Genomic DNA, 12,742 nt, shown 5'->3' with positions numbered 1-12,742 from the left:
TTTACAATTTTGTAAAAAAATTAGCTATTCATGTGTGGATCTATTTGCCCTGTCTATTCTCTCTTATTCATATATTTGTCTATATTTTTACCTATGCTATACTATCTTAATAACTGTTACTTTATAATGTTTTCAAATAAGGGATTGTTGGCTTTGAAGCTTTTACTTTTCAAATTGGTTTTGACTATTCTCATTTACATTTCCATAAATTTTAGAACTAGCTTGCCAATTTCTACAAAAGGTTTGAAGATTTTTATTGAGATTACATATGTTTTTTTAATTTGAAAAGAAATGACATCTTGACCGTATCATGTCTTGCAAACCTTGAATAGGGTATCTCTTTAGGTACTCAGGAAATATTGTTGAGAAATATTTCTCTCAACAATATTTTGTAGTTTTCCGGATCTTGCATATATTTTGTCATATTTATTCCTAAGTATTTCATATTTGCTGATGCGTTAATGAAAGGTACTTTTAAAATTTCCATTTCCAAGTTTTCATTGCCAGTGTATAGAAATAGAATTGATATTTATAGCAATCTTGTATCCTGCAACATTACCAAATTCACTTATTATAGTGACTTTTATTTTTGTAGATTTCATTGGATTTTCTATGTAGAATATTATGCTGCCTGCAGATAAAAGGATTTTTTTCCTTTCCAATCCAGATGATTTCTTTTTTTTTTTTTCTTTTTAACTTTCCGTACTGAACTGGCTAGAAATTCTGTTACAATATTGAGTAGAAATAGTGAGAGAGAACAGGCATCTCTGTATTATTTCTGGTTTTCTTTCTGTTCATAATTTGCTGAGAGTTTTTCTTTTTACTAGGATTTTGTCAAATATTTTTTCTCCATCTAATGAGCTATTCATGAGTTTTCTTCTTTATTTTGTTAATAAGGTGAGTTACATTTTTAAAAAAGATAACTCAACCTTTTTTCTTGAGATACACCTACTTTGTCATAATGCATTACTTGTTTTATTCGCCTTGAAGAATCAATTTTCGGTTTCATTAACTTTTCACTTTTTCTTTTCTGTTTTCAATTTCTTTGGTGTTCATTCTGTTCTTTATTTTTCCCTTCGTACTGCTTATGATGGGTTTAATTTGCTTTTCATTTTCTAATTTCTTAAGGTGGAAGTCGAGGTCAATGATTTGAAACTTTCTTTTTCTTGTATTTTTATAAAGGCATTTAATGCTATCAATATCCAATTCCCATAAATATTCCTGAGCTTTCTCCTGGGAGGCAGTTAAGTTACTTGGAACTGGTTTGATCTTTTCAGGTCTTGTTTTTAAAGTTTGTTAGATAGGCCTACAGCAGAATTTAGTCTAGAATTAATTATTTCCCCTGCTGAGGCAGGACCATTTGAGTACTGAGCAGAAGTTTGGTATTTTAATATTTTATCACCAGTTATGTACATCTGATTTAATCATTAATGCTGTCCGCTTCCTGAATGAAGAAATTGGGTCTTGTAGGTCTTTATATTCTATATAATATTCTGAGAGATTGGTGAGTATCTGTTATGTATCTTGGTGATTTCTTAATAAAGAAATGTCTGTGAAATCATCAGAAATTAATCATATATTTTGGGATTGGTGATTTGGGATGTAAAACTGAAAAATACCATTGTTTATAAGGACTGTATCATTATTCAATACAAATATGCTTCAGATATCAAGCAGACACATTGCAAACACTAAAGATAATTAGACAAACTATAAAGCATTTTATGATCACCTCTTTAGTGAAATGTTATTCTTATTGGATGATTTCTATTGATTTAAGTTCAGCTAATCTTATTCCTTTTTTCATTTGTGAAGCAAAACTGGGTTTGGATATATGAAAAGCTATCTCTTCATTGTAAGGATATGGTGTTTTAATTTATTCCAGGTGATTGTCAAATCCGGGCCAGGGACTTTCCTCAGTCTGGCTATTTATGACAATTATATCTTCTGGTCAGACTGGGGAAGACGAGCCATCCTGCGTTCCAACAAGTACACAGGAGGAGACACAAAGATTCTGCGTTCTGATATTCCACATCAGCCAATGGGGATCATTGCTGTTGCCAATGACACCAATAGCTGTAAGTTCCAAGAGAGAGCAATTATTTTTCCTAATTACATAATCTCAAAATTTTTCTCTGTTTTCTGTAATGCTTAAGCTATATTTATTTTCCTACAGTTCTCTAGGTAAAGTGTTCAGGATTTTATTATTCAATATGTTGAAATTATCTGCAATGTGTAAAGTGACTTCTACAGCTCTTAATTTATCCCCAGGGAGACGATCCATTTAATTAAATATTTATTCTAGAATTTTATTCCACTTTCATCTCTCATATGTCTGAACATGCAAATAAAATTGTTACCACGAAAATAATATTTCTAGATAAACAAGTATTATATAAGGAATGAGAAATTATTTTATCACTGAAACACCTTTAAACTTGCACACCAGTGCAGTTTTCAGTGGGACTGCTTCATCTGATGCCATGACATCCTTGACTAAGTTATGTTATAAGACGATTTAGTGATTTATGTTTTATATTTTTCTAGTGTACTTATCTTCTGGAATGTTTAGGTTTTCAGAAGTCCTAAATTCTCCTTTTTTATAATATACCTTTGTGAGTTTGAAGCAACCCAGCAATTTATTATTGATCTATATCTAGAGTAGAACAGAAATTCAATATAAAATGATACCAATGATGCCTCTTCACTGCAGGTGAACTTTCTCCATGTGCATTATTGAATGGAGGGTGCCATGACCTATGCCTTTTAACTCCTAATGGGAGAGTGAATTGTTCCTGCAGGGGGGACCGAATATTGCTTGATGACAACAGATGTGTGAGTAAGTAAAGAAACTCCAGTGTATTCAGTATGGCACACATGGACATTGAAATTGTGTTAGTGTATTCAGGAAGTTGGAGTCTCCTCCAATATTAGAGGTCCAGCTGATTTATATCCTTATTCAGAAAAATCTCAGCTCACCATTATACTTAATCTAGCACAGTGTGACAGATAATAATAACCAAAATAGTGACAAATGTTTTACCCTGATTGTGAGCTTGGGAAGGTCTTGGGGCTAGCTGGAGACTTCTCTAGAGACACACAATGATTAGCTGAGAACTTTTAGTAATGACTTTGAGAATTCAGTCAATAGTGAGATTAATTAAAGCTAAAATAAACCAGTATATGGTCAGTGGATCAGTAGCCTTGCAGTAAAACCACTCACAGTCCATTACAGTCTGTAAATGAGAGAGAATGACTCATGCAGCTTATTTTTAATCATTTCCAAACTGTTAATTAAGAGTGTAACATCACAACCCTGCATGATGTTTATACCTCCCAAAGGCATTACAACCTTTAATTAGTACCATTACAATATACACTTATTAACAGCTTAAGTTTCCAAAACTGTTTCCAAAACAAATAAGGGGTCAATGTTTCAAATATTGCCCTGAAAGATTAGCAAGCAACACACACGAAAAAGCTAATTTCCCTTTTACTCTTAAGACCACTTGCATTAAAGTAAGTGAGAGAGAAGCAGCTATTTGGAAATTGGCAAACTAACTCTCAGGATGCATCAATTTTTGATATTTTTACCTCTCCTCATCTACATCCTCATCATAGAAAATTTAAAAAGCTGGCTACGTGCACATCAGAAAAACAAGCATCAGAAGCTATGGAATGTTTTGCAACTTCACCTTCAGTCTTCATATGCTCTTCCTCTACGAGGAAGAACTTTTCTTCTACTGTAGTATAAATCTTCGGGCATCATTTTCTTTACTCTGAAGCTTTGTCAGTGAATTTTAAATACAGAGTACTAATTTCAATACTTTGGTCCACAGATTCCTGTATTTCTTTGTCACCTAACACTTTGAATTGCTGAGGCAATTGTGTAAGCTCTCTCTTTCAGTTTCCTTTGTGGTTTCAGCTGTAATGGTCTGGATCTGATGCCATCTGTAAGCCAAGAATTAGAATCACTCATGCTGCTTTCATAGGTCGCTACAGGCCAGCAGTGAAGCCATGCCTTCTATCAAAGCAGCAAGGCTTATTTGTACATATGCGAGGTTGGTCTTTGCTGCAAAATAGATTGGATACAACTGTCTCTCCTAAGTCACCTGCTTCTTTCTATTGATGACAGAACATGAATCAGACAAAAAAAAATATCATTTTATACAAGAAAGTCATGTTCACAGGGAAATGTAGAGTGATCCTGGATTTCTCAGAGCTGAGAAATCTGTTGTAGAGCTATATGGGATATCCATTGTGCACTCGTACTTAAATCCCATGGTCCAGCAGAGGGATTGGAAAGTAACTAGTGTTCTTCTTGTCAAACCCATCTTTGGGAAATGATAATGGTTCTGGCATATTTCTATCTTTGTCATAATGTATTCACCCTGAGATGGTTTTGGATGTCAATGGCTACATTTCAATGCTTCACCCTTTTAGGGGTGGAAGACTATCAACTAATACCTACCTAAAGACACATGAAGGGAAACTTTACATTGTTATAACTCTTGACAAAAAGACTAGCTAGTTACATTCTCCCTAATATTGCAAATTTTGTCAACATCTATAATAAAAATAGGAATAGTAAATATAATTATATAAATATAATTATCTTGTAAGAAAATGAGAAAACAGTTGAATCATATTTTCTTTGAAGAAGAAATTCTCAATACCATTTCATTCCATGAACATATCTAAGCAAGAATTATGCTCATACAGTGTTTATTTTCTCATAATATAGACACACTTATCAACCAAAATCATCATGATTTTAACTAAGTATGACATATTTCATTATAACTATCAAATTTTTTTCTCTGAAAATAAGAAAGTAAATAGGATGAGTTTAAAATCCATGGAATAAATCAGGAATATCAATATGCTCTTCAGTAGTAGATGAATTTTGGTCTGATTATAATCTAAGATGACTCTGTCTGGTAATATTAGTACCTTTCTTAATGCTTGTTCTTTTAAATTCAATAATAGTTTTAGGATTTTAATTCTTTGTTACCTTCTCTAAAATGACATTCCACTTTATCTATTGACCAGTGATGTTGGGCTACATGAAGAAGAAATAATTTCTAAAAAGTGTTGCTGTCATTAAACCAGATTAGAATGTCTGATAGAAAGATGATAGATAGATAGATAGATAGATAGGTAGATAGATAGATAGATAATAGATAGATAGTAGATAGATAGATTCTGTAAAGACTGAGTTAAATTCTAAGAATAATAAAGAAACAAGACACTGAAAACCTCAAATAGTACTAGTGGTTGTTTAATTGAATATCCCCAAAATAAAGCCCATTAAAATAAATTGAGAGAAAATTATAAAATTAAGGTATGTGTTCTGCATTATTAGAGATAGACAAATTCTAATTACATCTGACATAATCAGTATGACTGTATTTCATTGTACAATTATTCAACAAGCAATGAGTGAATGCATGAGAACAGGACCACATAATATACCCCAAAGATTGAATTCCAAAAGTTACCAGTAAATCTATTAGTTATGGATCAAAATGAATCCATTTTCCCCAGGAGACTCTTCTAAAGCAGGAGTCACCTATTGCCCATCCAGGGATGAAAGGTCCTGTAGAAAGGACTTTGTGTATCTCATGGTTGTTGCCCTGTGTTTACAAATTAGGACAAATAACATAAAAAACCCAACAAAATGGAAAAATCCTGAGATTTTAGTAATGGAGCCACACAGCAATGGGCAATTGGGGTCCATAAGCATCCTTTGCATGTACTTTCTGATTTCCTTTTGTCCTCTACCAGCTCTCTTCACAGATTCTTGTATATTTCAAAGAGTAGACACTGGTTAAGTGTGGCAGGACGGAAGGGTCTGCTCCCTGGCGTCTCCCACTTATGGACAGTGCAAGGGGCTGATGAGGATGATTTTAGCAGTTCTAGTACTTCTGAGTGATAGAAGACCACAGAGGTTTCACAGAAGCTGGTTGGGGAGGAAGTCCAGTTGAAAGAAAGTAAGGATCATTCATTGAGAGAGATGGTTTCCTGTGAAACATTCAAAGATTCATTCGAAAATATTTCAACGTGTTGACGAATATACCCATTTAAGATTGCAATAAGAGAAAACAGAAACTCTTAATATATACAGAGTTCATTTAACTGGTTCTTTTTTAAAATCTGTTTTTAAGATTGACAGCTAAGCACAATGTATGGATGTAGTCATCCTCATTTAAACTCCTGCTTTCCTCCATGCACACTTATAATTGCCAACTAATTAGCAAACTAACACAGATAGGCATAAAAGAAAAGCAAATTCATACACCCCCTGAAAACCTTAGAAGGGAGATGGGAACAACAAAGAAAACCACCTTAGTTTTAGTTTATTTTATAATTAAAGTAAATAATTGCTGCAGTATCAAAATGTTTGTCATTGTACAAACACATTGCCTTTTTTTTTTTTTTCCTTTCAGCTAAAAATTCCTCCTGTAACATTTATTCAGAGTTTGAGTGTGGAAATGGTGAGTGCATTGATTATCATCTCACCTGTGATGGCATTCCTCATTGTAAGGATAAATCAGATGAAAAGCTGCTCTTCTGTGGTACGTTTCTAGTATGTGATTTGCTAATTTCAGGGAGAAGTTCTTTGCACTCTTTTCGGTTTTTAGGTTGTTTGTCACTGTTCGATTTTTGTGGGTGATTTCCCTAGTGTTTCTCAATAATATCTTGATCTAAGGCAACTGACTTGGCTCTCCTCATGTTACGAAGGGGCACTTGGTTCCCAATCAAAATAAGCATGATATTCACTACAGTATTTCCCCATGCTTTTCCATCCACAAAATTCAAATTAAAACAGAACAGGATCCTGTCTTTGGGCTGCTAGTTACTCATCTTTAGCAATAGGTTTTAGGTGCACATATGCATAATATAATTTAGAAATATCAGTAATTTGTTCATATTGCAGGTGTGATCTGCAGCAGAGGTCCTTCATCAGGCAGCAGCTTGTGGTTGGGTTGTTATCAATGTCTTGCCAGTTGTATTTCTGCCTATAGAATTGGCATCAGGGCCAGTGTCCTTGGGCACAAAACTAGCTGCTCATCAGAGTTATCCATGTAGCCTATCAGACCGGGAATTACAACACCCACGCTTCTGTAGGTGAGACCAAGTGATGATCAACCTCCATGGTTCCCTAGGTAGCAAAAAATTGGGTTTTCTATCTTAGTTAAGTGCCTGACATTTGCCTTAATTGCAATGATTTATGTGTTTTCCTGAAAATTTTATTTTGTGCAATTTTTAGCAGTTACTGTGGAATTGACCCAGATTGTTTTACATTTGTCTGATTTATTTTTATCTTACAAATACAATACCATTGTGATTGTATGCAATGCAAAATTTGGGAATCTGTATCTGGAATCGCTACACTTTGTTTCTGCTTTTTCCCTTGCTGTATAACCTGGGTAATATTTAATAGCTAAATAGTCAAAGGAATTGTGAAATGAAAGGAAGATAGAGTTTGGGTAATCCATAGGCAATCCTCTCACCCTTTTTACAACAGAACAACATGCTCTCAACTAAAATGGATGGCTAACTATAATTTGTCCATAATTATATGCACCAAAATCTTAGAAAATTTACCTTAAATACCATATTTGTTTGAATGAATAGCTATATCTTATATAACATGAAAATATTAAAGCATATAACATTGTAATAATCAGCTGGCCGAAATTGTTTATACTATGAATTGGCTTGAGAATATATTTCTTACTACTTATACTTCTTAGAACGCATGCAATATTAGTGTAGAGCATAGGTCAGCAAACTTTTTCTGAAGGGCCAAATAACAAATATTTTGGGTTTTGCACACCATACATGATCTCTGTCATATATCCTTTATTATTTACATCCCTTTCAATATTTAAAAATCATTTTTGAGAGCCATGTAATTATAGTCCCACAGGCTAATGGCTTTTGGACTTTTTTTTTTTTTTGCATTTCAAGAATATTTTATAGGATTTGGAGTCACATTTAGGGCTAAATCTTTGTTCCCAAATCTACTTGTGTGTGGCTAGTGTGTGCTAAGTAAGTCAGTTTTCTATATTTTAGTTTCCTTTCCAAAATAAACTAGCTTTAATGGTGTTGAGAGACTTAAATAGGCAAATATATACATTCAATACCAAGCCTCTCACAAAGTTAGTATTCGATAAATGGCAGCTATTTAAGTAGTCGCTTCTGTCCCAACTCAGAAAATGAGACATCTTCATTAGGGTGAATAGGTTTCAGAAGCCCTTAGGAAATTCTGTAGACATTTTAAGATAATTTTTAAAAGAAAGTCATGGATATTCAGGTGACTGTTGGATTCACTGATTGAAGAATACATATTTTGATGCCTAATTTTTTTTTCATTATAAAATCTATGAAGGATGCAAAGGAGAAAGAGATCAAGTTGTCAGGAGAATTGCATTATGCCCAAGGCAGAGATTTATTTCCTCAAAATTGAATATGTAATATATGTTTATTTCTGTGCTCCTTGACATAAGTGCCAGAAGCAATAATGTAGGTATAATTTGAAGAGATCTCCAAGTATGATTGCCTGAAGTTAAAACACTAAGTTAAAAGCGTCTTATTGAGTGAAGGACTCCTTGATAATACATGAATATTCTAATCCAGAGCTTTGCTAGTGCACAGCACTTGTTTGGTAGATCTGCAATCTGGTCATTATGGATGAAAGCTTGTCTGTGATTTTCTTTCTGTAAAATATTTTTATAAGACTCCAATTACATGCATCTACTTTCTCTCATAAGAAAACAGAAGCTGTCGAAGAGGTTTCAAGCCCTGCTACAATCGTCGTTGCATTCCACATGGCATGTTATGTGATGGTGAGAATGACTGTGGTGACAACTCTGATGAAATAGACTGTAAAGGTAGATATATATTGCATCAGGGCAGGAATATGCCTAAACGGGTTTTCCTAATTTTTTCCAACTGTGTTCTTGAGAGGACTATGGTTTCATTGTTTCGTTTTATGACACTTACTGAAAATCTATGAACCATACTTTCGTAAATGTTGGAATAGAACTACTAAAACTAATTCAAAATAGTGACTATATATGCTATTTCTGGTTTCTACTCCTTTCCTCATTTCAAAACTTGACATTTCTCACTTCTCCATTTCTACCTACCTGTTTATCAGGCATTTCTATCAGATTGTACAATACTGAATTTACTGCTCCAAAATATTCTCCTTCATTTCTTAATTCCGTTTTACTCACCATCTCACCATTTTCATAACCACTGTGACAGGAAACCTGGTGTTATCCTTGATTTTTTCTTCCACTATATTTCATTATCTGCATATACAATCATCAACAAATCTTCTAATAGTTTCGATATCAGTCCATATTAAGCCTGGGTTAAAAGAATTGCTATTAGGAGATTAAGTGACCTTTATGCCTAGAGTCTTTCCAGTTCATCCCTGTGTTGTTAAATCATGCTAATAGGCTTTTGGCATCTCCCCACCATGAATACTGGGATGTACCCTGAAGCCAGACTTCCTGGGTTAGAATCCCAACCCCCGCACTTACTGTGTGACTATGAATAAGGCACTTAATCAATCTGTGCCTGTTTCCTAAATTGTAAAATATGAGATAATACTTAAATGAGTATGTTATTATTAAATGAACTTAGAATAGTACCTGGCATATGGAAAGTGCTATGTCATGTTCACTTTTTATTTATATTTTGCCACTGCCTGATAGGAAACCACTAATGAGGTCTCAGTAATTGCAGAATAAATGGGAAGTTTTTAGACTGATATTTAAGGCTTTCTAAAATATGGAACCAACAGATCTTTCCAAACTAATTTCCCTTTAAAAGCCTTTTTACTTTCCTTTTGGATTATTTACTGTCTGCAGACCATTCCATAAGTATTTTTGCCCTGAAACTGTTGTCAGCTACATTGAGTACAATGAGACATAAAATCAGAGAGACATTGTACCAGACCTCAAGGAGTTCAAACTATAAGTAAAAAAGTCACATAAGCAAATGAATGCATATAAGATACTATGTTTTCACTTTTAAAAGCACATTTCTAACTTTTTTTGGGGGGGGTGAAGGAAATAAGAGCACATTCCTTTTTTGGGGGGGAGAGGGAAGCAGCTAGAAGTATCCTGAAAGGTTAGCTGAGATTAAATGAAAAATGAGTCTTAAAGTATAAATAAATTGGAATGATACAAGTAGAGAGAATTATAAGTACATGGACTAACATTGAAAACCACAAGTAGTTAGATATGGTTAGAACCAGATTGTATATGGGGGGGTGGTAAAAAATGAGACAATTTAGAGGTAGGAGCCAGGGCATAAGGTATTTTTTTGTAATATGTTAAGGAAATTGAACTTTGTCCTATAAGCATCAGAAGGTCACCAGAATTTTAAAATAGTCCAAATATAATCAAAGTCACACTTCAAAAACTAATATTGTGTATGAATGCTATAATACTGAGATAAGAGAAACCAAATGGGAAGGTATTGCAGCAGTCAAAGCAAAAAATGAAGAGAATGAGGAACATAGAATGTTTTAAAAGTAGCATTAGCGGCTATTCTTAGGTGAGGAAACGTGGGAAGGGTCAAAGGAGGGCTTTTTTTTTTTTTTGGTTTTTGCTTGTCTTTTAATTTTTATTGATTTGTTTTCATTTTATTTACGTTTTGTGGGCTCTGTGTTTTGTGGGAGTAGATGATGAAAAACATATGGTCATTTTGCTTTCTGAGGTTGGAATACCTGTAGGGCACCAAATGGAGCTAGAAGAAGCTCCATACCTTCTTAAGAATACTTTACATACCTTGAAGAAAGTATGTTGATCGACACAGGTCTGGAGCTCAGGTGGTGGATTTAGACTGCAAGTACTGATTTTGGACTTATTTAGAAGAGTATGGGTACAGTAATGGTTGTTTTAAAAAAGTCAGAATTTTTGGTTGAAATGACAAATTAATGTCATTAATATTAAAAAGGAATATTATTACAAGGAAACTAGACGCTAACCTCCTTCCCCGCCTATGACACAAAGTTTTTGCAATGATTAAATGAAAAGACAAGGTCTGAGGGAAGGTACCATGGCTGCCTTGCATCCCCAGTGTTTTGCAGTCAGTAAGTATTTACTGAAGTAATAATTTACCCACAAGTGCCTATAAAACTGTAGAGCATCTTGAAGTGCAAATATCTGAGATGTATGAAGCACTCACAGTCTGTGGTCACCCTTTGATGAGGGGCAGCTCTGCTGCCGCAGCCGTTCAGGGATGACTTGTGAACTAATTTCCAAGTTGCATAAACCTCAGCCTCCAAGCATTACAAATGAGCATACCTTCAATTATCCAGTCTACAAAGCTAAAGTAGAGAGCCATAAATTATGCTAGCCATTTCCTAAATGATGGTTCCAGTTTATCAAGGTTTATGATGGAAGGGTCTTTTTTTGTATTTCTTAGTTCCTCTCAAACCCACCCAACATTCCAATGGCCCAGCATCCAGTCGGTAATACTGACAACCCAGTGTTTGTCCTCAGCAAAGGTTTGCTCCGAATCAGAAAACAAGTGTGCATTTCTGCTCAGAGAGAAATGCCCTGGAAGCTAAGCAGATGGTTTGCAAGACAACAAATTGCAATCCATGGGGGTCAGTAAACCCCTCATGGGGCTCGGATGAGCCCTGCCCCAGCCTGACAAAAATGCTGGGTGTAGTCTGTGTTTAAGCATTCTGGTTTATGGGACAGCTTAGCCAAACGTTCTCCCAGTCTGGCAGTTTTTCACTCTCCGCAAGTTAATGCTCCCAGAACAAGGTCCCACTTTGAGGTCTGCTCAGCACTGCTCTCTGTCTTCTCCATAGCAGCCCAGATCTGCAGTCCATGGGGTCCACCCCTCCCATGAATTGCCATCAGGTCATGAGAGCAGAGGAGAATGGGGAAAAGTGCAAGAGAGGACTGAAGTACAGTAGCAAGAGAGAGAGAGTGAGACAAACAGAAAAAAACCAACATGACCTGTACCCAGGACAATCATACCTGCCCACCACAATAAGCAGGGTGCCCTGTCTCCAGCATCCAGGTGAAATTCTAGCTCCCTCCACTCTCACTCTCTTAAATATAGCTCTTCACTTCTTATCATTGAGACAAAAACAGGGCTGGAGAGTGGGAGGAGCCATCTGGCTTTATACCTAGGGATCCTAAAAAACCCTGATGGGGTTCACGCAAAAAGAGCCTTCAGTCACCCCAGCACTGCCTAGAGGCGGATCATCTGGCAGACACAGTGTAATGACCGCAGAGGATAGGAAACAAAAAAAAAAGAAAAAGTAGATCAGAGGACTAATATAAGGACCCTCATGAGAAATCCTCAGAGAAGCAGAAAAAAAAAAAAAAAAGATTGTTTTCTCAAGAAAGGAGCATCAGGTCAGCATAAGAGGATGGGCGTGCTGAGTGAAAGTGTACGTTTTGGCACATAGGAGATATTTGCCTTTCTGAGAGTCAACTCATAGAAATGGCAGGGGAAAGCCAGTTCACACTGGGTTGGGGCAGAAAATGGATGATGAGAAAGCAAAAAACAGCGAAGATAGACTACTTTTAGAAACAGACTGGTGATAAAGTTTAAGTACAATGGTACTGGAATGACGAGGTAGAAATTGACAGAGGCCACAATGTATGCAGACTGTTTGTAGTTGAAAGGAAGGGTGGGAAGTTATTCTGTCATCCCAGATGGGAATACCTTGGCCTATCACTTGATCAGTTTA

The 12,742-nt window shown here is 35.3% G+C and overlaps 1 protein-coding gene across 1 annotated transcript in view; it reads left to right on the top strand.

The window, feature by feature from the left end:
• The window catches only part of LRP1B (LDL receptor related protein 1B), a 1,945,542-nt gene that overhangs the window by 1,667,337 nt on the left and 265,463 nt on the right, over positions 1 to 12,742 (top strand). The window contains exons 44-47 of the mRNA XM_077153691.1: positions 1,886 to 2,078; positions 2,714 to 2,839; positions 6,450 to 6,578; positions 8,781 to 8,900. Of these exons, the coding sequence (XP_077009806.1) occupies positions 1,886 to 2,078; positions 2,714 to 2,839; positions 6,450 to 6,578; positions 8,781 to 8,900 (568 nt within the window). The remainder of the gene's footprint in view (positions 1 to 1,885; positions 2,079 to 2,713; positions 2,840 to 6,449; positions 6,579 to 8,780; positions 8,901 to 12,742) is intronic.

Source organism: Tamandua tetradactyla, chromosome 3 (assembly GCF_023851605.1).
Source record: "Tamandua tetradactyla isolate mTamTet1 chromosome 3, mTamTet1.pri, whole genome shotgun sequence".
NCBI lineage: Eukaryota > Metazoa > Chordata > Mammalia > Pilosa > Myrmecophagidae > Tamandua > Tamandua tetradactyla.
The sequence above is the reverse complement of the archived record's forward strand: the minus strand, read 5'-3'. Positions and strand labels throughout refer to the sequence as shown.